We start from the raw sequence: 26605 nt of genomic DNA on the forward strand, positions 1-26605 counted from the left end.
TGCTGCGTATTGTTGTTGAGGCGCGCTTGGAGCTCCATATTGTTGCTGAGGTGCATTTGGTGCTCCATATTGTTGCTGAGGTACATTTGGTGCTCCATATTGTTGCTGAGGTGCATTTGGTGTTCCATATTGTTGCTGAGGCGCGCTTGGTGCTCCATATTGTAGCTGAGGTGCGGTTGGTGCTCCATATTGTTGCTGAGGCGCGCTTGGTGCTCCATATTGTTGCTGAGGCGCGCTTGGTGCTCCATATTGTTGCTGAGGTGCGGTTGGTGCTCCATATTGTTGTTGAGGCGCGTTTGATGCTTCATTTTGTTGAAGTTGTCTTTGAGGAAGATCAAAAACGGCTCCCGCTGGTTTCCAACCTGACGCGGGGTAAGGAGCGGCCTCTTCCCGTTGCTGAGCGAAGTAATACTGTCTCTGTTGCTGACGGTACCTCGGTGGTTCAGCGAGGACCGCGGTAGCCAAGAGGACGATGCTGACGAAAATCTATTTTTGAAGATTAATTAATTAAATATTATAATTAAGTTAATTTGAGTATTATTCGTCAAAAGATCGATTGAGGAATCTTATCACGCTATCAGAAACTGTTCTAAGTGTTGGATAAAAAATTAAATAATAAATTTATAACTACCTTCATCGTTGTACGATGACTATTAGCCGGTTATGTTGACGAGCTGACTGAATTCACCGTCCGCCGCCGGTGGATTATATACACGACGTCTCGTATGCGTTCTGCATGTCTAAGGAGAATTATACCCTATAGCCAGGGTAGCGACGTGTTCACCGATCGGCGGGTGACATTGGCCTCCTAAAAGAAGCTGATGAATCCCCGATCATTGTTGGCTCATCATCCGGCCGCTCGCGCGCGTTCACCTTCGCCTTTGTCGGCGAGCGGATGCCTTTTCAACAAAAGCGGCACTCTTTAATACTCGGTGTACGACCGACTTTTTCGTCCCCCTCAACTTCAAACTCCACCTTTCGCCCATTTTCGCACGTTGTGTTTGTTCCGGGCGCGCGAAGCGAAAGAAATTGCGCTTCTGTCCTATCGACGATTAAATTTAAAATGGATTGAACGCGTGTTTGCATTCGCTACACCAGAGATTCATCACTTTTGCCGCGAAACGGTGAATGCGCAAACTCGTTCTCGTTCAAAGTATATTTTTAATGTTTACTGAACTCTTTTTCTTCTCTTCTTTAGATTATAGTAAATCATTACGAAATTAAATTATGTAAATATGCCATTTAAGAGAAGCGTAAGTTACATTTTTAAAACGAAACAAAGTTAAACTTTCATTAAAAGTAATCTCATCGAAATCAATTAAAGAATAAGATTTTTTTTTATTATTTATGTCAAGTTATTAGAGTATCTCGAGACATTTTTATTTAAATACGCTCATTAGAATTTATAAAATGAGCGTAAGTCGCCACGGAATTTACATTCATTGCCAAAATGTTTTGTATAGAATTTCTGTTTTTTAAATTTTAAGAAAAGTCTGATAAAAGTCTTCGACTTATCTAATCCATCATCAATGTTCTCATCCGCCCGTGACCGATGATCGAGTGCTTAACACATTTCACGGAGCAAGGCCATGTTATGCGACGATTACGTCGTCGTAATTTTAACTCCGGCTCATCATGCACGGCATGCGTGCCGTACGTGTCGACCATTCTACGCACGGATTTCGCCGACGAGTCGCAGCGACGCGACGCGTGACGATGATTCGTGCTAATCAATTCACTGGCGTACCCAATCTGACCAGCATCCGAGAAATAAGGAACATGGATTGTTCCTATGCGTTCACGCTCGGGACGATTGAAACGATCAGGGTCGCACGGTCGTCCGATCGATCGATCGCGACAATAGTTTGGAATTTATAATGATCGGTACTTCTCGTCTCACCTCGACGCGTACGTGCATAAAACGAGCTTTCATATGATCGGTGTCACATCGTTTATACGAAAGGAGACTTCTAATCGAAACTATGTCGATTTTTGGACGAATCAAATTTAATAAACTAGTGTCTGGTAACACATTCTGAAGATTCGGTGTGATCCAAGATGACAATTAGCTTTATAATTTTACGAACACTCAGAGAAAAATATAGTAGCACTCAAAATTTAAATTAACAGTTAAAGCTTTAGATCCATGGCACAAAAAAAATTAAAATGGTAAAATGTAAGTAATAAGGAAATTAACATGTTGGATTGGTTATTACTTACATTATGATCTCTTCTGTGATTGACCAATTCGCTTACGTTTTACTGCTTCAGTTTTTTTGTGTGCCATGGCCCTTATTCCATACTTGTGTAATCACATTTACGTCTGTAGAAATTCCTTGTTCAATATTGTTAAATATTATATATACTAACAACTATGACCTAATTTATAGTTCTAATACTGATTCACTCCGAAGTGAACTAGATTTAGGAAATGTTTATATAGATTGATTTTACTTGTAAGAACGAAATGAAAGTAAAATATCTGAATATTCTTACATATATATTTACTTTTCTTATTTCTGTTAGTTGGTGGCATATTATATGTTGGTAACACTCGCAACATTTTGATCTACTCCGCTGAGAAAAGAGAATTGAAGTGCATCGAAACTAACATTTTATTAACATCCAAGAAATTTCACTTTATGGAATAAATAGGAATGAATAGGAATTGGACGGTTGGATAAACTAGACCTATAGAGATGATAATTGTACAAGTTTTATGTATTATTATAAAATTTAAAAGTTGAATAAACATAGTTGAATAAAAACTATTATTTTATAAGTATTGCATAAAATTTATTCAACTACACATGTATTATAATTTAAAGCTTGTATAGATGTCATCTGGTTTCGTTACTACTATCTTTTTGTTGGAGAGAGATTATAATCTCCAAGTAAAAATATTACAAATTGGTTCTTAAAACGGTAAATTTTTTAGGGACACTTTAAGAGAGATTATCCTCTTGGAAAGAATTTTTTTTATTAATCTCGCTCAATTTTATGCTTTGTGAATCAATTCTCCAATTACGTTATGAGATAATATAAGATAATATAATATCAAATATCACAAAGATAAATCCATGACATTTAATTTGTAGAGTAGCCTCCTAGGAATTTTTAAAGTGCGTGACGTGATTTCGAGCTGATTCAATAAAGATTATTGCTTTTAAATCCTTCCGTACAAATAGGCCTTTTAGAACATACATTCCTCCAAAAATAGTATCTGTACCCCTCGCAGAATTCCATGTAGAAGACGATGGAGCTTGATTCGTGGTCACGGAAATCGCGAAACGCGAACAACTCTCTCTGGTGCGACGTGAAATAACGCGGCCTGTAGCAGGGTTGACGGGGACCATGAGGGGAGTTGAGGGTACACGAGGGGGGCCGATCACGGTGGTAGTCGCGCCGGGCCGAGAGCGGCAAAGGAGAGGGACGGCACGACGGCGGCGGCGGAGGGGTGGGCCCGGGCAAAGCAAATTATTCACACTCAAACGACTCCATTTCAATATCGGGCCGAAGCCCAGGGACAAAAGAAGGGCGAGATGCCTGTCTCCCTCCTGCTTTCGCTTTGCGCCGCACTGCTGCTGCTGCTGCTGCTGCTGCTGGCTGCTCGCCGCTGTTCTGGTACCTCTGTCTGCAGCCTGCAGGCTTAACTCTCTTTTCCTCTCTCGCTCTGCATTTTCTCCCTCTATCGTGACCCTTTTCTCTCTCGATCTCTTTTTCCCTCTTTTTGGCTCTTTCTCTTCCTCTGTTCTTCTCTTTCTCTCTCTCTCTTTCTCTCTCTCTTGTTGCTCTTGCTGTATCCTATGTTCTTTTCTATTCTTGCTCTATCATCTAACCCTGATGGCACGACAGTGGAAAACACTGGGAAATATCGCGGAATCGCGATCTTCTGACTTTTCGCGCCGAGAACTTTCGCAAGCTTTGATTCTGTCTCTCGATGATTATCGTGTATACCTATATACTATTAACAATACATTTTTAGAAATATATATGACAACACTCTATCAAATGCGTTATCTCAACATACGTATCTTTCATAAAGCTTTTCAGGGTATAAAACGTGCTTTGTGGAATTCTCATGCGTTTATTAGAAAAAGCGATCTCATTTCTCTTACATTATTCGAAATGCAATCAACGCGGACTGCAGTATGTGTGTTGTGTACAGAACATTATTCGATCACATATACATATACATATGTACGTGCTTCATTAAAATTCAGTCGTTCGTATACGACTATCTTGCTTTGAAGCTTGGTTTAAAGCGTCGTCGTCCGTTGTATTGTACGGAAATTTTATATTTAACGTATTACTACTATCACTATAAATGTATTAAATATATATAATATATTAAATATTATATATACATATATATATATATATATATAATATATATTATAAATATATCACAGAAATAAAATTTTCTTTCAATTAATATTGATAATAAATGCAATTGACACGTTTTATGATCGTCCAATAATAAGAGAGCGCATATTTTAATCAGATGAACTCGTAAACCGCCGAGCAATTTGCCGAAGAGATTCCCAGAACACGCAAATTCGTGCTTCTTAAAATGTGTCGAAATAGCAGTTGAAAAGTCGACTTTGGTTACACAGGTGTATGAAAATAGAAAGACATGAGAGAGTGAAAGAAAAAAGGGAGAGAAGAAGAAAGAAGATGCCGCGCGCAGGTTTGAGTTCCGTAATTGAATATATTTAAGCGCGGGAGGGACGTTTGTGCGGATTCTCGGCTTACAAGAACCCCATGCCGAGGTAACGTCTGCGAGTAAACTGGATTAATCGTCTATGAAGGGAGACCGTAACCCCGCCACATTCGTTTGCAATCAGATCCCTCCGGGGAACGCGAAACAACACCGTTCGTTGTAGCGCGCGGTCTTGTTTCCACTGCAATTTTACATCGATCATCGGCAAACAGATAGGGAGAGACCATCGCAGGCGTGCTGAAATGCTCCACATTTAAAATGAATCAACTACGTTTTGGTGAGAACAACGCGATGGAAAAAATATGTAGCGAGCGTAAAATACGTTCATCTTTTCTGAAATTTTTTACAATATTATTTATGATTGATAAATTGTATATATATATATGTTAGAGTTTTTTTAGATCTATCTGAAAATTAAATAAACTAATTTAAAATATTATATTTAGTTATTAATTAGTTACTGATAGTTAATATTTATTTATAAATGTATCTTTATAATAATCTAGTAATCGAAGAATATTAGGAGCGAGATTAATAAATGTAACTGAATTTGTTAATTATTACATGAATATTTCTTAGAGTTTAATAGAATTTATGACGCGAATAGAGGGATGCATTAATATAAAAGCCAGAATATTATTCTACAAAATTGTTGAAACTAATTGTGTCCATCTTTTTGAGTCCATCTTTTCAAAGTTCTGCGCTCTTTCCTATAGAATCCTATAGAATCCTAAAGCCAGATCTAAAAACATAACGAGATTTCTCACGCTATAAAAGTGTTGTAATCCGCTATAAAAATGTTGTAATCAGACACGATGTCTGTTACGTTCGCATCGACTTACAATGACATAGATTCTTTTTTGATCCACGATATGTCTCCGAGGAAATAAATGAGCCAATCTGCACGCAATCTGCGTGTCCTATCTGGACGATTACGTGTTCGAAGGACTCGTGAGCGAATCTAAACGAATATCTTCCTTCTTCGATGACGAATTTATCGATGATCTACCTAACATAAGTCTACTTGATGCACAATGTGCGTCTACTAATCTTAATTTATTGATTATTATATTTTTTCATTTATTCAATTTTCAACTTTATTTTTTATACAAGATAAATAAAAAAGGAAAGTTGGAATAACTAACTTTAATAATTCAAATAAGTATTTATTAATTATATTAGGTGTTGGAATTAATTCGTAGCGTTTTACAAGTGATGGGAAGTACTTTCATTAATGTATTTTTTAATGCTCATGTGAAATAAATAACATTCTTTCATTTAAAAACGCTACGAATTAATTCCAACACCTAATAATATTTTTTAAAATAAATTCTTTTCAGTGCTTTAAGATACTTATTAGTATCATTATATTGAACCAACAAATTTAATTTCTTTGTTCTTATTATTTCAACTTTAATTTTGATTGCGTTTCAAGTCTGATAATATTCGGCACGCAGTTTAGATAACTGAAGATATTTAAAAATTTGCATTATAAACATTATTAAGAACACCAAGATAACTTTAATCTAATCCTTCTCTACTTTTATCTTTATTTGCATAGCAATAGTTAACTTACTATTATGTACTAGTAATTAATTAAGAATAATAATCAAATACCTAAATAGGATATAAAGAGATCTCAATATAATTTGCTTCTTAAGGATTTATAATCATTAATAAATAGCTGTAAAAATAGTAAAATTTGTATATAAATATCACGGAAAGTTGTTTCAATTACGCATTATAATAGACTTTAAACGATTTCGTTTATGCACTTTGAAGCTATAAATTTCTCATTATCGATCCATCAAGATTGTCAGAGCTAAACCGCGGCGGTTTTACTTGCCGCGGGATTTTATTTCGTCAGCAGCACCCTTGGGACATGCCACGGGGGTGCGTGACGGTGTGCAAACTGTTTGGCTACCAGTTGCGCGCTCCCAGAAGGCTCGTTTTGCAAGTCGTAAACGAATTAAGGCCTTCGCCTGCCACCACCGCGCCGGTTTCAACCATTGGGGAGAAGTTTCAAAAGCGCTTTTGATTTACATTCCGGTCACTTGTGCGCGACTTGTAGCATCGACGCGAGATCGTTCGCGGCCACACCGGTTAACAATAAGACGGCTTCGATTCTGAGCCTTCGCGTCAGCTGGATTAAGTGCAATTTCGTTTGTTCCCATAAATTTTCAGGAAGCGCGAAATGACGATTCGTACGGTTGATATTTATCACATTATTATAGAAATTTTAGATTCAAGATTTTTGTAACTATATCATAAAGGGAAACTAAAATTACTTCTAGATAATTTTTATAACATTAATTTGTTATATTATATTTTATTTATTATCAATAAATTATCATAAAACAACACAAGGGATATGCAGTTGCATTGTAACTTTCTTCATATAACATTATTTATAAATTTTCATTGGCCACAAATTATATATTGCAGTAAATATAATTTTGTAACATTTCCAAATCTTATATAAAATGTATACCAGCCGATTAAATATTATATTTTTCCTTAAAATTTATCTTAAGTAAAAGTACAATATAAGTGCGAGATTCAACTAGTAACGTGGCTTATTTAAAACGCAAGTCTGAGCATCCGTTGCTTACAATAGATAGATACTTGCACAACTGATACTGCCAGATAACGAAGAGACATCTCCGACATCGTCGAATTAACGCGAAATGCGTGAAAGTCAGTCAATGTTTGCCGGTTTAACCAACTGTGCAGAGGCGTCACGGAGTTTGCTCGAAGTATTAGCACGCCTCGAAGTTCAACCCTTCGCTCATTTAATCGCTCTCTATCATGGTACTTGCCGTCCTTACATCGCCGATAAAAGAAGAACGACATCATCTTCCACGTGTCGCACTAAAGCCTGGATGAAAACCTCTTTACGTAGAATAGATATTTTTACAAAAGAGTGAACTTTCTTTTTCTTTACATCTATTTGTTTTTAACGGCTGGTTTAAGTATAATCCTTCAGTTCTGCATTATAAGTTTACAGCAAGTCTACTTAAAAAATTATTCTATTATAATACAATAATCATTGTCTTAAAATTTATCTTTAATATATTTATCTTTAATTCATATTAATGGGAAAATGGGGTTTATTAAAATTTACGTAAAAAATACCGAATTTTTTATGACAACCGACTATTCAATTTCTTCAATGACTGAAGATAAAAATTGATATAAGAACATAATTTCTAGTAACAAAATGAATATAATAATGAATATAATAATGATTCGTATTAAAATGTTACGTGTAATAAATACATTTCATTCGGCACTTTTGACGAATAAATATTCCCTTATTTATGACTACCGGGAGTGCATTACTTTTCTTTTGGTTAGCAAATATCTCACGTCACATCCCGCGTTCGAATAGTTGCAAACCGGGGGCACGAATCGGGGGTAACTGGCTTAGCCACGATGTTCCGCGATTCGAGAAAAGCTTCGTGGAAATCGGGAAGAGAGGAAACTCCGTGCGTAAACGGAGCTTAACCGCATCGCGCAGCGGAGGGAAGTGGAGCAAGAGGAAGAAAGGAGGAAGACGGGGTGCAAGATCGGTTGAATAGGAGGAGGACGAGGAGGAAGAGGAGGAGGAGGGTGTGGAAGTCTCGAAGAGGCGAAACTTGCAAAAGTACATCGCGGCTCAAGAGGCCGGAAATAATCGCGCGAGTTCCGTGCGCCGCGAGATCCGTGTTATCGTCGAGCGATTTCACGGCGTTTAGTGGCTGGCGATTCGTTGTTCCGCGTCGAATTAAGAAAAAGCAAATTAACGTGCCACCCGACCGCCCGTTATAACAACCCCAGAAAATATATATGACAAGATGAGATGCACTTTCGCAGTATTTGATGTAGTTGCCTTATCATGAAATCTTTTGCCGTGATAATTTACATTTTTTTATTTTTCGCATACAATGCGCGTGAGAGGCTTATGATTTATTTCGTGCGTTTTTCCGAAATAAACATTTCATAAAATTGGGTTAAATTTATTTTTTAAGCTCGAAACTTAATTTTTTTTTTATTATTTCAACATTTTTGTTAAATGTGAACTCAAAAAGTGAAAAGTTTGTTTAAATTCTTTGACAAAAACAAGAAAAAGTTAAATAAAGCGAAAGTCATTATTTTAACAAAATATTTAACAGAACTAACTTGTAAACTGATATTTAATTAAATTATGCACGAGAAAATTTAACAAAAAGAATAAATAAAATGGAAGAAAGAAAAGTAAAATGGAGAAAACTACCGGAAAACGCAAAGAAGATTTGGCAGATTCGGCATTCCGTCGAATATGCGTCTAAGCGAAACTGAGAAAACATCATAAAGGAGAGACCCCGAAGAAAGGGAGAGATACGGTGGTAACTGCTGGAAACGGGAAGGGAATGTTACAAATGAATCGCGTAATAATCCCCATAGCTGCTCCACCGTTTTTCCACCGTGTTCTCTTCATCTGCCTCCCTCTCTATAGGAGCTGCTTATGTATTCCGGTGTACGGCTGGTTGCACCGCCGCTAATGGAGTTTCCAATATTTTCCTTTCTGCATCGCCCGCGCTTCTCTTTGCTTGGTTTCACGCGCTTTCTCTGTAGATCCCGCAGCGTCTGCCCGCAGCTCGCTTGATCGATTCTCGAACTTCTTCCCGTGTGTCCGCCTCCGCGTTTGTCCATAGCGTCTCTCCGATCTGTGATATTCACATTGCTGTTGTGTGTTTAATCCTTTAATGCGTTTTTCGCGAATCAAAGTGAAGCCTATATACCTCGTATAGTTTTATCATCGTTCGTCTTATAGATTATAATCTTTTTGAGAGCTTTATGTTATAAGTATTATATCGGTAAACATTAACATTTAGATTATTGAGTAAAATTACAAATATTTAATTTATTTAAATATTTAATTACTTTATACAAATTATATTATGTATATGTAATAAAGTGAAACTTGAATTATTCATTGAAGGCTTAATTAAAAAGTTGGGAATGAGGGTCATTAAGTTGATAGAATAATTTTCTATTCGTGTATAATTTTTTATCACTTCTATATAGCTCTGGTTTGAACATTACAAACCGAGTTTTCGAGTACAATGATAATTAGTAAGTTGTTATTAATTAATAAATAATAAATGAAATTTCTAAAATTTTCTTTCCGCTCTGCTTTGAAAGCCGTTATCACATTATTATATCGATGCTGTATCGGTCAACGGGTCGGGCGAATGTGGGTGTATTAAATCAGTGCACATGCAAATGAGTATGCGTCGGACACGCGTGCAACCCCTTCGCGTTTACGTATCACTGGCTGCCGGTGTCTATATCTCGCACACGCGTGCTGGCAGCCTCGTGTATACACGCTCGGTACTACCAGCACGGTCCATATTCCACAGCTTAGCCTTTAATCCAACCCGGGGTCGACACCTCGTTTCTTTCCGGCCATTTAACACGGCTGGAAAGCGCTTGTTCTGCCCGGAACTCGTTCGCCGTTGTTCCTCGCGCGGAAACGCGTCATCGACGAGCCGGTGAATGTGTTAACCCTTTGAATACAACTTTACACGACCGTTGTCACGGTCCTACATCGAATTATTCGACGCGGTTAATCGCGGCGGCATCGGCCAAATGAATTGAATGATGGAAGTTCATCTGCGACGCTCGCTCTATTAACTTTGGAATATCACAAATAATTTTCATCGTTACTCTATTGAGGTCCATTACAAAATCTAGGGCGCGTCTTCATCTCCACGGTGATCATAAAATTTTGTTTGACAATTACAATATGAATATAATATATGTATACATTTACATTATTCAGAATATTTTTCAGTTATATATGTCAAAATTATATTTTGATATTATGAGTTTCATGTATTTTGCGTTCTTACGTTTCTGCGAATAATGTAATGTTCGTTGTTACACAACATTTAGCGGTTCGATCGAAAGGCAGCACAAATCCCTAATCCGCGAAATACATTTCCGACAAGTACGCGTTTCGAAAGTTCGATGCATATTCGGCTTTAAGGGACGGAGAATCCAATAAATTTGTTCGTAGGATTAGGCACTAGGTCGATGCGGATTATACCCCTTATTCCTATCCGCTCTCGAGCGATAGGATAGCAATTTCGCAACGAGAGGGTCCTCTCTTACCCTTCTCTATGCACTTATATTACTGTGTCCCGAAACAACCTTTCCAAAAATTTTTTTCGCGATCATTTTTGAATTTGTTGTACCAATATGAATGAGATTGTGATTTTTATCGAATTTCTCGATTATTAAATTCTGTTTTCGCTCAACTTAACAAGCTAACTGTAATTAAAATGAAATAAAATAATTAGCACTCTTTGACCGCTATTTCTGAAGTAATATTATAATTTTGCAATGATTTTAAAATTAATTTTCATAAAATTATTAATTATTCATATTTTCATAAATTATTAATTATTAATACTTTCATGAATTATTAATTTTGTATTCGCAATTTAAAAATGTATTATTTGAATTATAAATATATTAACAAAGTGTATTATTAACTGGATAAAAAGCATGTTGAGAAATTCGCTGTTTATTTATCACAGTTATGTACAATTACAATTTGTTCAGTTTATGCGCCGTCATCATTTTTAACGAGTACGCGTCCTCGACTTGCTATCTCGTGTTCCTCCCTATGTCTTCTTAGGTCCCATCATTCCCGCCCCCCTCGCGCCATTTTTACGACATCTGGATGGCCGTTGCTAACGCATCATGGCCGGCCATTGTCACCGACTGGCTTTTCTAGTCGGGTTAAAAACGATAATCGTCATCCCGAGGGGTGCGAAGTGTCACATCGAAACGGGTGATGCCGGATCTGTTCACTTCTGCCTTCGCGTGCACCGCGCACCTATGGCGTCACAGACATAGCAAGGGGAAATACGACATTATATCGTGGGGTGAGTGGAAACGCTAATAAAAATGCACGAAAAAAAGGACGGCCGCGGTCGGCATTACGCATTATTAGCCGGGCCCCTAATAATAATGGCCGTCAGACTTTCCGCACCGACGTTGACTCTTATTCGCTTGAACGAGCATCACGCGCACGTAACATCTGTATCATCGCTGCCATTCTGACGCCATTCGACGCGGAGTACATCTGGTCTCTTCCATCCAAGGCTTCCTCCCTCCACGTGTCCCTCTATTCTCGTGCCTTCAATCTTAACCGGTCGTTTACCAGCTTAACGTTTAGTCAAACCAGGTTCGGTATTGTTATCTTCTATGCATAGCTAACTTGAAAGATTATATGACAAAGATTTTAATTGTGTTAAGAATTTATTTGTTACATATAATATAAAAAAAAAAGCCAATAAAGAAAGCATTTAAAAAAAGAGAAATTTCATTATAATTAACAAAAATTTTATTTTAATCACGCAATTTATTCATATAGAGCAACTTTTATTTAAAAAATTGTCTTCAATTGCAATAAATAAAATAAAACACTAAAATAAAATTTTCTGTATTACTATATAAAATAAATTTTATGTTACAAATAGAATTTTCTATTAATATTATATCCTGATTAATATTATATCTTATTAACAAGAATTCATTTATTCTTTTTATAAATTTCATTTATTCTTTTTAAATTTTTGCAAAATATACATACTAATAAAAAGAAAAGAACGAACAAATTTTCGTTTAATATTGAAAATATTTAGAAAAAGAAATTTCTTTTGAAACATTATTCTTTATTCGACATAAAAGAATCCTTTTAAACAGTGAGTAGCTTTAAAATTGAATTAGCACAAGGTGTTTACGCGTGCATTGATCGTATATTGCCCGGTCTCTCGTCACACAAGCCGTAAAACGTTTCTCTTCTCTCTCGGAGCAACGAAACGTGCTGCGTTAATCACGCCTCGACGAAGCTCGCATCTGAAATGTTGGCCATTTTGCGCTTGCCACTTCGCGTTCGCCACTGTGTTCGCCACTAAAGAGGAGAAGAACGTGCCTCTCTTTCGATTTCGATCGGCACAATCGGTTGCGTGGCACGCACGAGTGAATTACGCGCACCGTTTACCTACGCGTTCTCCATCGCGTAAGTGTAGCATTGTTTCCCTCGATCGTAGTCGAGAGTCGTGGCCCTACGATGCATGAATCTGATCCCGCAATAGTTCCCCACGTGGTCATAAGAGAGGTAGTAGTTTCCAGGTCAAGAGTCTCCTCTTGCAGAGTGTTTTTCTTTCTCTTTTTTATTTTTTACTTCTTTCGAGTGACTCTCGTGAAGTTAGGAGGACACGTGGATAACAGAAACTTTCGAGAGAAGGAGAGAGGAAAAAGAGAGAATCACTTTCTCTCTCGACGTCTTTCTTCCTCTCGGTTTGTTCCGAAATTGTTCCTCCCTCCCTCTCCCTCCCCTCTTCTCTCTCTCTTTCTCTCTCTCGTATCCTTTGTTTTTTCGCTCTTGTTATTCTTACTGGCTGCATTTGACGATCTTTTCCCCCTCGGCAAGCGACGATTGAAAGTAAACTATCGATACGCCCGCTACAATGCCACGAGATCGCAATAGTGCGCGGCATTGTCGCGGCTACGTACGTTCATACAACAATATCCGCGTAGTTTTTAAAACGTTTAGCTAAGTGCACACCGCCCCATTATCGACATTAATAAACGTCCCTTCTCTTGCCCGATCTTGTCGATCGCCACTCGACTCTGCGAGTCGTGCACGCGCGACTCCTCGAACTCTGCTCGACGATGCGATGCATTCTAGCGATTGCAAATCAGTCTCGGTTTATAAAACTGGCGAATGTTTCAAACAATGTAAAACATCTGCTATCCTTTGATTCGAGAAAAATAATAAGATAAAGCAAAAAATATAAAGTAGGTCTCTTTCTCTTTTTTTCTTTTAAACGAAATAAATAATTTGTTTAAACTCTTAGATTTCATTTAAAAAATAATTATAATATTTTCAAATATATTTTTAAGTACTACTTACGTATTTTATATTCTAATTGTATAAGTATAGAAATTTAATTGTAATAGGTAATAGATACGAAATTAGCTGCATCTTTTAATTCGCCTTTTTACAATACACTATGACTCTGATTCATTTATTATCAAAGCTACTTTGTACGTACATATTTTTGCTCATAGCAAGCTGCACAGACAAATACACAGGCGTGTCAATTGTGAAAACTTTATTAACAATCTCGCGCGAAAGAAATATCGAATGCATTGGCGACAACGTTGGTAGATTAAACCTCGAATAGTTCCGCCATCACGCTTGAACGCACGGCAGTCCCGGTTGGTGGATAATTCGTTGAAGGAAGATACGAATGATCTGGTTGGGGCCAGAAACGGGAAAGGGGGAACACCGGGTGAGGAAAGGAGGAGGAGACGAGAAGCTGCCTGGATTGCATGGATTCCCCTCCACGAGTAAAATGGTCCCGCGTTTAGCTCCTGCCTTCCGAACGTTCTTTAGTAAGGAGATGAGCTTTAGGAGGGTTCCTCTCTCTCTCTCTCTCTCTCTCTTCTTTCTCTTTCTCTTCCATGTTTCTCTCTTTCTCTGTCTTATTGTTTCCGCTCGTTTATCGCAGCAGGTCACGAAAACATATTTGAAGCTATGACACTTTTAGAATCTCTAAGATTTAGAGATTCTGTTCATTAAAAGGTACAAAGATGATATGTTGCCGCAACTAAAGAACTCGGGATAATTTATATATGAATGCATGAAGGGATTGAAAGGGAAATCGCTGAGTGAATTATTCCCTACAAATAATTCACACATGTCAATATATTCCTTATAAATTCATACGATTTAATTGATTTATTTCAGATGGGAAAGTCGATACGTATATGAAGTATAAATAAATATCTTTTCATTGATATTATGTAAATAGAATATTATTCGATTAGTATAATCTCTATTTAAATCATACTTACTAATTTTTTAAATTATCGTTTATTCGATACGTTATTAAAATTCAATGATTAAAAAACATTCTGAATAACTTGACGTTATTTCAAGGAAATTTATTAACGATTCAATTGCGATGTATATATTATCGGGAACACACACACACACACACACACACACACACACACACACACACACGCGCACACACGCACGCACGCACGCACGCACGCACGCACACATATATATAACAATGAAAAGAATAAAATATAGGCTAATAAAAATCAAATGCAAATGTTAATGCGCAGATATATTCAAAAGCATATAAGATAGAAATGCAATAATAAGAATAAAAAAAGAGACAGGAATAGGGCAATTTAAACAATTTAAAATAGGAAAGCGTGAAAGAGGATGAGAGAGAGAAAGAGAGAGAGAGAGAGAGAGAGAGAGAGAGAGAGAGAGAGAAAGAGAGAGAATGAGGTAGGAACAATATTTGTAAATAAAATCCTCTTAGTATTTTTGTATGCTGATATATGAATGCTAAAGAGAATAAATTCTATTTCATTCTCATATTGGAATCTTTAAACGACTTGGATATATCAAAAATGGTGTATTATAGATAATTTTGGTTCGTGTTGGTGCTGATTTACTCCTCTATTTACGCTCTTACGATAGATTTTCTCCCGTAAACGTTCAAGCTCCGCGTCGGCATTAAACTCGCGTGTATACCGCATAGAAAGCGATGAGCAACGTGAGAGGAGCGCGACTTGGCCCCGTGATAGTAAAGACGCAAGATCCAGCAACCGCGAAGGCCCGAAGTTGCTCTTCGAATTTCGCAAGGATGGAAAGAGAGGGGTGGAGGGGGGGGGGGGAATGGGGTGGGGAAGGGAGAGAGGGTTAAGGCGGTTTTAATTATCGCTTAAGACACCCTCGTAGCGTTAACCCCGTACCGTACAGATACTGACGGAGGGCCGCCCCCTAAGGATATCGTTTGCAGTGCACGGTTACGAAGGAGTAACTCAGGGCTGGGGGATGAAGACGAGGGGGATTTCGGGAGTAACGGGGAAAGGGGGAGCGAGGACTGGGAACTTGTACGCTAACGTCGCATTCGATTCTCCTCGGTACATCGGGGGTGGAAGTTCGAAGCAACCACCAACCCTACCGAGCCGCGAGAACTTTGCCGCTACTAGCGTGGCCGTCTGCCAGATACTTCCTCGAGCGAGTCACATGGAGGAGGAAAGGGTGGCTCGAGAGAGGCAGGGTTGTATCCCCGGGTTTTGCCGCTTATACGACGATTATTACGGACGTTTTCGTTACCTTCGAGTTTCGTGAGCGCTTCTAATTTGATGTTATATATGGAAAACGTAATACACTATCCCATGTCGACAATGTTATCTTAACAGCTATTTGCAACTTCTTGGCGTTATTTATTGTGCATATCGAGAGTAATTCAGAGAAACGTATCGAAGCACTAGTTTTTGATACTGTAAACTAAATATTAATTTCACCGACATTTTCACTGAAGCTTTTTTGCTTTAAAATTTATTATTTTTATATCACGAATATATTGCGACAATTAGAAAATATTTTTATAAAGAAATAGAAAGAGATACGTAAATCAAAACCATTCTCTTTTATCGAAAAATATTTTCATCCGTTGAATGATGAGGTAATGTTTTTTGCAATAAGTTATTTGCAAGCTCTTAAAATGCTTATATTAGCATTATTAAATTGACGATCAATCTAATTTGAGATTAATATTTCCGCTTCAGTTTGCGATTGCGTTTTAAATCCTACAAACCGAATCGGTGCAGAATTTATAAAATTGAGAAAAGTATTTGCAAAACATTTGCAAAACATTTACTAATATTTTTAAACATCAAGATCTACTTTGGTAAAAAAATGTAATTATTTCTCTTAATTGATTTTTCAAGTGATATTTTTAATCTAACAAGATTATTTTTTAAAAAGATTTAAATTAAATCCTAAGAAATGATATAAAACAGTGTGTCCACAAATAGTGTGATAATAGGTCAATGAATAGAAAGCAAATTCTTTATCATTTCATATATAACATATATATGGAATATATAAATAAAATATGATATAAATAAATAGAACACGTTAAAGTCAATTAAAACGAGAAAAACAAATCATTTTACGATTCCTTATCACCAACTGTATATGTATAAAAAAAATATATGAAACAGAATTGATTACGTAGAATATAACAGTCAATAACAGCATCAGTGTGTCACGTGTCACATCGGGCCAGACTCTGACTCGAGTTTCTCCAGGCGAAGAGGAGGTAGTCGTGGAATGACAGTGGCGTATCTCGTGGGGGTGGCCGGCAACTGGCGTCGGGACGCCCGTCGTCTTATCGGGCACCCCCTTGCCTGTAGCTTCCTCCAACCCTCGTCATCCTCTCTTCGTTCTACCTCCCCCCCTCCCCCCCGTGTGTCTCCTCACCGTCCTTCCCCCTCACCTCGTCGTCGTAGCGAGCCCGGTGACGCCTCGACGCGCTCACCCAGAAACCGACGATAAGGTTCACTCGGCGACGCCTGCCTATATCGCCCGCTCGTTCACATACGCACACCGATACGTACACGCAAGCACACATACACGCGCAGATACACGCGCGAGCGCATCTCGCGCGTAGGAATTGATATAAGAAACTCGAGGAAGGGGAGGAGGGTAAGCGCCACGAAACCACAAATCGTGCGACGCGTTATCACGCATGCTGATATCGATAATATATCGGCCCTCTCCTTATCGGGAAGGATTTCTGGAAGGCATTAGCTTGCCGAGTAATATCGCGAACAGATTTGGAGATGATAATACTTATCGATATTTCGACAAAAATTATCTAAGTACTATCTACTAATTTGTGACTTTTAATCAACTTTCGATTAATTCGAAAGAAAATTTTTTGATGATTGCGAAAAGTTGCTTTGAATCTTTTTTGAGATGGATTTTTTTTCTTTGGACGAATCTTCGGATGTTAGCGATTGATATAATATTTAATATTCAATATTAAATCCTAGTAGACAAACTTTGAAGTTCCAAAGATAAGGCTTGCTTTTAGTGTTTAACTGTACAATAAATCTCTTTAATTCTACCCTCGAATGTTAATCCGTGAAAGAGGAGCCCTTAGCACGAAAATTATCGTATATAACTATATAACACGATAAAAGAAGACTCGAGATTGCCCGTAATAGCCGCTCGCGCGAAAGACGTTGATAATAGTGCACGATGCGTTTTATTATTACAGTAACCGAGCTCGAGGGTGGCGCGCACTCGGACGAGACGAATAGCGGTGGTGACAACAGCAACGCTGGCAGCGTGTCAGGCGGCGCCGATGACGATCAGGCGCGTCTTCGCCTAAAGAGGAAACTGCAAAGGAATCGCACGAGCTTCAGCAACGAGCAGATCGACGCGCTCGAGAAGGAGTTCGAGAGAACGCATTACCCGGACGTATTCGCCAGGGAAAGACTTGCCGGCAAGATCGGCCTACCGGAAGCGCGAATACAGGTGACTATTCAGCGCAGCGTTCCTTAACTATAAGAATGTTTAGATCCGTTTTCACAATATGTGGTTATCCAAAGATTAGCAACTAAATTAAAAGGAAATAATATTTTATATTGATAATGAAATTGTAATAAGAAACATAAAAAAATTATACAAAGTGAGAAAACAGTAATTATTTGTGATAAATATAAATAATTTGATAAAAATAATAATTTGAGAAAAATGAAAACTAATTTAGTTGAGAAAAAAATCTTATTGATATAAAAAGTATGTCATCACTATAATAAGAAAACATACAATAGGAACGTTTGTAATACACATAATTATAATAAACACAATGAGAATGGAGAGTATGAGAAAAATAGTCATGTAATAATCTATAAATATATCTATTAAATATAAAAAAAATAATTATTATAGAAATATTATTAATATAAAAGTCAATCATAGGATGTCATTAATGAAGAAATATAGTAACATTAATCGTTTGTAGCAAGTACGTACGATGAGACTAGAGTACGAAAAAAGTGGTAACGTAAAATAGTTTGATTAATAAAAAATATTATTTTTGCATGTATAGGATATCATTACGGCATAATGACTAAAAAATAAAAGAAAATTATTTATTTAAATTTTAAATCGAAAGAATACATTTATGCTAATCTACTGCATGAAGTCTATGTATAATTATATCAATATTATAATTTTGCTATTTCAGTATTATTTAATACAATAGTTACGTATAACAACTAATGAAATGATATTCAACGTTAATATCCAACGTTAGTGCTCCGATATTTGCTGCCATGATTATATTTTGACTAATTCTAGTATTTTACTTTAGTTCATATATTTTTATAAACCTAATTGCGGGGATGCTGGCAAATTTGATTAATGTCGATAAGATAGACAAATTAAAAATGTTAATAATAGCAAAATTTTCAACTCATTTTCTTGCCTTATCATTCTATCTAACCCAAATGCATAAATCTGTTCTGATTTAAATTTAACATATTCTAGCGCCATCTCTTGCAAGATCGAGCACCTATTAGGTGTACAACTTTGCTTCCGCCGTTATAGATGGCTTTAACGGTAAGTGATGGTCGAAATAAATAAATCATAGACGTCATACAATAAACTTGGGCATCTGTCAACATAAGAAAGAAATATAAATAGAAACATTAGTCGATTTGTGTCTGCATCATAAAGTTATTCTCGATTGAAAATGTCAGTTTACGAGCCAAATTGTCGTCATTTGCGGGAGGTTTTAATTTTCTGCTTCAATATGAAGAAATCTGCGGCTGAGACTCATCGAATGCTCTCAAATACTTATGGTGAGGCCACTATTAGTAAAAGAACGTGCCAGGAATGGTTTCAACGCTTCAAGAACGGTGATTTTAACGTCGAAGACCGACATAGTGGAAAAAAGATTTTCGAAGATGCAGAATTGGAGGCATTACTTAATCAAAATTCGTATCGAACTCAAGAAGAATTGGCACGATTATTGGGAGTGAGTCAATCAACCATTTCAAAACGCCTCAAAGCCATAGGAATGATTCAGAAGCAAGGAAATTGGGTACGAGTTGAAGCCGAGAGATGTTGAACGACGTTTGTTTGCTTGTGAACAGCTGCTTGAAAGGCAAAGACGGAAGGGATTTCTGCATCGCATTGTGACTGGGGGCGAAAAATGGGTTCATTACGATAACCACAAGCGCAGAAAATCATGGGAAGTTCCCGGCCATGCTTCCACGTCATCGGCCAAACCGAATATTTATGGTTCCAAGGTCATGCTATGTATTTGGTGGGACCAGTTCGGCGTAGTGTATTATGAGCTGTTAAAACCTACTGAAACAATCACAGACGATCAGTATCGAATGCAATTGATGCGTTTGAGCCAAGCATTGAAAGACAAACGACCGCAATACAACGAGAGACACGATAAAGTGATTTTGTATGCTCGACCCCATGTTGTGAAAGTGGTCAAGACATACTTGGAAACGTTGAAATGGGAAGCCCTACCCGTCGTATTCTCCAGACCTTATTCCCTCTATCACTTGTTTGAATTAATGGCACACGGTCTGGCTAACCAGCACTTCCAGTCTTATGAAAAAGTAAAAAAGTGGATCGATTCGTGGGTCGCCTCAAAAGATGACCTGTTTTTTCAATCCGGGATTCATACGCTGCCTGAAAGATGGGAGAAAGTAGTGGCCAGCGATGGAATACTTTGAATCATAATGTATAACCTGTTACAATAAAGCCTCGAATTTCGGAAAAAAGGCGGAAGCAAAGTTGTACACCTAATACTACTAGATACAATTACTGCTCTGCACTTATATTTCACGTGCACATGTGCATAAAAGCATTTTAATCTAAATTCTTTTTTTATAGGCTTTTAATCTTAGTTTTATTAATATAATGTTCTTCTTTCATGTATTCCGCATAGTGGCATTGTTTCGTTTCACACATATGACTTACAATTACAGAATTTTTTACTAATCACACATTGTTGTGAATTGACATCCATACTTAGTACAGTGCAAATATAAATAACATTAAATGTACATTTTATATATTTATTCTTAGCATAAAATTGTCAGTTCCCACTATTTCTTAACTTCTACTTGTCTACTTTTATTGTATATGTATAAGATTTTTACGATTCTGTAAAGACAATTTGGAAATAAGCAAAATGTAAATGTCGGTAATTCGCTTCAGTCCAGCATCCCCTTGACTCTTCATCAGCAATGTGAAATTTTCAATCTGGATTCCAAAATAGGACGTTGAGATTTAGATTTTTTTATTGTTTCAGATTATATAAAAATCTGAAAACATTCTTGTATATTTGTGAATCAATAACAACAAATTTTTACCTTAATAAAAGCTGGATTGTATTTTACTTATTTTGTTTACTTTCTTTATATGCATTAAAATTAGCATCAAAAGATGTGAAATACAAAAAAATCAAATTTTTTATTCGCACAAAATCTTACGCGATCTACTTTCTTAAAATTCACAATAAAAAATCAAATGTGCCTTAAAAGGATAGCATATTGCTGGTGAGTTACATCGAGAAGGTTATATTATTATTGCCAAAATTATATTTTATAATACTTTCTTTGAGTGTAGATCGAAACTATCGAATAAATGACGAGAATAGTCTGATAATTTATAAGAAAATTAATAATTATTATAAAATATATCAAGGCTATAAAAAAAAAACAAAGATCGTACCCGTTTAATAATTTTCAAATTAAAGACCATTTATTATAGCTAAGTATGAATTTTATTATTAAAAGATTTTAACCTATTTATGTCAAGGTTTCAATTATTCTAAACGTCAAATTAATCATCGTTTTTAAAGGTATAGTGAATTTTTTTAGATATTTCACCAGCAATTTATAGGTATTTCGTTATTCGTTTTAATTCGATATAAAAATCCACTATGTATTTTTAATTCTTAAAACTGCTAATTACAACTTATGACTATATAAGAGAACAAGTGGTTGACAGTTTCTGAAGAAAAACAGTATTTTTTGTAACTGTAATCATATTATTTTAATTTATTTATTTCTAACTAATATCGATTTCTTATCATTCTTATTGAAACCAGCGTTGACGTTTGATTCTACATCGTCCCACGTATATACAGGTCATTTTATCACGACTACCAAGATCGAAGATCACGAAGCTCGGTGATGTTCTTAATTAACATAGAGTCGACACATTATATGATTGAAAGATCTTCGCAGGGAGTAACGTGTTTTCGCGACGAACCGTTTTATCCACGACTGTTAGCCGATACGAAAGTTATCCGTAGCCTAGCGATTGACCTGTATCTTCGTCTGTCTTCTCGTTCACTAACTCAGGTCTGGTTTTCGAATCGGCGGGCCAAGTGGCGGCGCGAGGAGAAATTGCGCACGCAACGGAGGGATAATCCACCACCGCCACCGCAGCAGCAGCAGCAACAGCAACAACAGCAACAACAACACACTGCCGGCGTGAGTCTAGTGGGTGCTGGCCATCCGACGCCGCCGCCACCCTCGGGGATACTCGGGGGCCAGCCGCCTCCACAAGCACCACCCTCACCACCTAGAATACATCATGGGTTTGCGCCCACCGCTGTGTACCCCGGAATACCCAGCATGCCTGATTCGTACAGGTGAGAACGCAAAAGTTTGATGTTCATCTTTTGAAAGTTTTTCCTAAACTATTCGAGATGGATACTGATTCAGTACTTGGTTCTGCCATCAATTGTCTGGTTATTTTTATGATTCAATCTATTTTATTTAAATGAATTATACATAATATTTAGTAATTTAAACTCTGTATGATCGGTTTTGACGTAATAAAAGAAAACTCTCACACTTACAATTAGAAAAATAATAATTAAAATATTGAAAAAACGTAACACATGAACTATCATAAAGTACAAAGGAAGTAAGAAATATAAATACATTGCATGAACTAAGAAAACAATAATGTTAACTGTATAGTGGTTAAATATGGTAAAATAAAATAAAAAATAATAATGTAGAATAGACTTATTAACGAAATGTGCGAGAGTTATTCCAAAATTACAACGAGCAACAATTTTTTATGAATTAAGATTTATAAACAATACAACATAACACCTATTACCGCAACTGTTTATGAAAAATGAACAGCGCACTACGTGATACTAAAATGGTCCCATCATCAAGACATATTCGATTCGAGCAAAATGTGTTGCTCTCTTTTGCACTTCGTAAAGAATTATTTTTGACAGAGGAAGAAACGACTAGGAATCATGTGAATGCAACAATTATCATTTCCTTTGACAGCCCGATGACGTCGATGCCGAGTTTCACGATGTCGGGCGCCAGCCAACAGAATCAGCACACGACGAGTAGCATGTCCTCGCTATCCACCGGGGGTGGCATGAGCCCGATGGGTATGACCGTGGGTATGACCGTCGGACCGAGTCCTGGCGCGTGCCTCCAACAACGGGATAATGGCTATTCGTGTGGAGTCGCGAGACCACCGAGCTACGAGCCCCTTCACCTTGGTTACGGTGCCAGGCCAACCTGCAGCCCTACGCAGCCCTATCACGCGGCGAGCCTCAATCAGTACAATCAAAACGCCAGCTCGACCGGTGAGTGTCTACCGCACTCACTGCATTCGCTGCTTGCACTCTAGCCGATGGACTACTACTACGGCTACCATGGATAACACGCTATCGAGCCCGCCGGTAATGGATTATACACGCTTCTGTCACTCCTTCATCACCCCAAATGTCTCATCCCCGATCGAACGGTTTCGATCGTTCCAATCTTCCTTTTTTACTCCTTACCTGAACATCCAGTACAAGTGTGATCTAGCTTCGTGTCCATACACCTGCATCGTATACATCAGCCGCCTGAGCGCTTGTTGTTTCTATTCGGTAATTAACTGATTGTAGATGTTAATATCAATGTGCAATATATATTAAGTTGTGCGTATCTTGTAAACATTTCGTTCAATCTGCTATTACCATACTATTTCTTTTAGGCTCTCGTCTTTTGTGTTATTATTTATGTACTTTTTAGAGATATTGAAATAGTGAAATAATTACGAGAAAGAAACTTTACATACACATGGTACTTAACGAAAAAAATTTCAAATCAAGATTTTGATAAAAATGCTTTTATTTTTCGTATTATTATCTATTTATCTCTTAACACGTTAAATGCTTAATATTTTCTTTTATCTCCAGCGATGTTAGAGTAACATTTTTGTAACAGAGATAATCACACTTTAATAACATGTATTATATATAATATAATTGAATTATACTAAATTATTGCGTATTTTATTATTTTAGACAATTCGATTTTTAAATTATAAAAATTACAAAATTATAAATGTTTATTACAATTTTTACTTTTTTTTTTTTTTTTTTTTTTTTTTTTAATAGCACCGATCATTGATGACCGGCATGGCATTTAATATGATAATGAAATAATGAAATGATGAAACAATATTCTAATAGATACGAAAAGAGGACAATCGTACATATACAAAAAAATAAATCGAAATTTGTATAAAAATGTTTGTAATTATCATTCACTTTTTGTTACATCTATAGTAACACACCATATATATATATATATATATATATATATATATATATATATGTATATATATATATGTGTATATATATATATACACATATATATATATATATATATATATATATATACACACACTATTAAAAATTAAATCAACTACGAAGTTAATTTTTTTAAACTTGCATGTAATTCTTACATGAAATTTTATATAAAATTAAAGAATACTATGAATAGAATACTATGAATTCTCTTGCAGGTCTAATATCACCTGGCGTGAGTGTGCCGATCGCGGTACCAGGTCAACCGGCACCCGATATGGCGGCGCAATATTGGTCACCGAGGCTGCAGTGACCGTGGTGGTCGTCGATGTCGACCTCATCTCCGTAGACTTGAGCTTCTTCATCTTTCTAGCTTACCGTGTCGCGCACGAGAAAATGACACACGGTCACGCGATCGTGAAGCGTCAAGTCTCCGGAAATCCACATGTTATGGTCGATCATGCGTGCGACTGTTCCGTAGTATAATATAAATTAAATCGAAGTGGGCTATCACACCCGTACGTCTCGTTCAAGCCAAAGTTCCATGTGGAAACGAGTTTGATCTGTCCGTATTCGCGTCCGCTCTATTCTCGTTTTTTATCTTATTTTATTTTATTTTTTATCAGACGAGTGCATTATTTCGGAAAATTTCGAGAAAACGTCATTGCGAATTCGCTGGCGCTTACTAATGAAGATCATCCGAAGCACAAAGATCTCAGTTTATTCTGTCACTTCCGGTGAGGACGAGGAACTAGATTCATAACTGAATGGCTCTGGCGCTCTCCGTTTGTGTAAATTAACAACAAATCTACAGTGTAGTACTCGTGTAATTACAATATAAGCCCAGCAAACGAGAAATTATTGAAAAATATTGAAAATTATTTATTAAAATGATGTCGAATCAAGTTTTTGAATTTTTTAAATCTATTTTCTATCCAAGATATAAGAAGATAATCTGGTTGAATGATATGGTAATTACGTATTGGTAATTTACTTTTAATATTTTATTCAATGTTCATCGCAATGAATGTGCAATTAATTCGTTTGAATTTAATTAATAATATAATTCGGTTGAAAAATTGTCTAATATGGGAGATTCACCAACTGCTAGTCACTGATCTCGGCAAATGATATCGTTGAAAAACACGCATAGAGGTGATATACATAAGTCATTGCCTCCCAAACAAAAACCCCGGTGTGATATACAGTGTAACATTGCGGATCAACGGCGACAAGATAATTTCTAGACATAATCCTGGCCACGATGGCAGGTTATATCCGGGAGTCGCCCTGTTGCTGTGAATCCGTAATGTTTTATACCTGTATATAATACTAGAGCTCATTCAGGAAGAAACGATTCATATATCTGTGATCACCTTGGTGCATACTTTCCAATGATAAATCACTTTCTGAAATCGTGAGTCTAGCATTTCATTTCTGAATCCATGTGAATCCACTAGAGTTCACATTATATTTATCTTATTATATTTATCTAGACGCATAGAAAACGGATTCAGTGTATTCAGTCTCTACAAAATTCAATACCTTTTTCGCGGATAATACGAATTCGAAAACTTGATTCATACGGATTTATACAATCCAATCCGTTCTCGTTTGCTGGGAGATGCGGCATTGAGTTTACAGGCGGATTAATTGACCTCTGTGTATAATCGTGTTTTATCGCCGTCAAATCGAATTTCCGTGTCCCATGCTGAATAAAATCGATATCTTCGCTATTGCGATACATTTGCTATTGCGACACTTATCGATCATGTCCTTCATTGTTATCATAGACGAATGACTAATGCTGCTTTCCTACACTTTCACTAACGGTGTTTGGTATCGTAATGTGCGAAGAGACACTCTCCTCTTTATTTCGATGTTATACCAGAATGTAAGTCATAGAAACACACAATCGTTGTTAGACGTATTAATACGCCAATCTGTGACAATCCGTGATTTTCATATGACATAATACATGAATGATCGGCAAGGTGGAAAAATCTCTCAAAGCATCATCTGCATATGTACACCTTTGTAAGCTCGCTTTTAATTCATACAATTATATCTCCGAGCCGAGATATCTTTGAAATAGAACTGATGAACAAGGTGAGACGCGGTAGAATAAAAAAAAAAGAAAGAAAAAGAATACGAATCGTCGGCAATGTGCAACTCGTGTAAAAATAATTAGCGCGAAGATTTAAGAGGAAAAGAATCGCTCTCGAGGATTTCCGCGGAGAGTTTTTATTCGCAACGTTTCGTAGGTGTAACTCCTATAAACAGGAAGAGAAGAAATAAAATAGTTTCTAAGTCGATATTGTGTTATTATTTATACTCGTGAAACAAGAATGCCAAGAGA

The 26605-nt window shown here is 36.8% G+C and overlaps 2 protein-coding genes and 1 pseudogene across 5 annotated transcripts in view; 1 reads left to right on the top strand and 2 right to left on the bottom strand.

Annotated features, from left to right (window-relative positions):
- The window catches only part of LOC105151255 (uncharacterized), a 2679-nt gene extending 1940 nt beyond the window's left edge, over positions 1-739 (bottom strand). Inside the window, exons 1-2 of the mRNA XM_011064862.2 lie at positions 632-739; positions 1-486 (exon numbers count right to left, since the gene is read on the bottom strand). The exon at positions 1-486 is cut by the window's left edge and continues 174 nt beyond it. Coding sequence (XP_011063164.2) covers positions 1-486; positions 632-637 — 492 coding nt within the window. The 5' untranslated portion in view covers positions 638-739. The remainder of the gene's footprint in view (positions 487-631) is intronic.
- Positions 1-26561, top strand: part of LOC105151262 (paired box protein Pax-6) — a 96321-nt gene extending 69760 nt beyond the window's left edge. For 2 of the 4 annotated variants that reach the window (XM_087404385.1, XM_011064882.2), the window contains exons 7-10: positions 17866-18125; positions 21989-22281; positions 22943-23253; positions 24465-26561. In XM_087404385.1, coding sequence (XP_087260511.1) covers positions 17866-18125; positions 21989-22281; positions 22943-23253; positions 24465-24559 — 959 coding nt within the window. In that variant the 3' untranslated portion in view covers positions 24560-26561. Of the gene's footprint in view, positions 1-17865; positions 18126-21988; positions 22282-22942; positions 23350-24464 lie in introns of all 4 variants that reach the window. The other 2 variants (XR_015544503.1, XM_087404386.1) reach the window with 2 other exon arrangements.
- On the bottom strand, positions 5978-17333 carry LOC147910278 (uncharacterized; annotated as a pseudogene).
- Positions 26562-26605: the final 44 nt, after the last annotated feature.

This window comes from Acromyrmex echinatior, chromosome 3, assembly GCF_024713525.1.
Source record: "Acromyrmex echinatior isolate Ae372 chromosome 3, ASM2471352v2, whole genome shotgun sequence".
NCBI classification, from domain to species: domain Eukaryota; kingdom Metazoa; phylum Arthropoda; class Insecta; order Hymenoptera; family Formicidae; genus Acromyrmex; species Acromyrmex echinatior.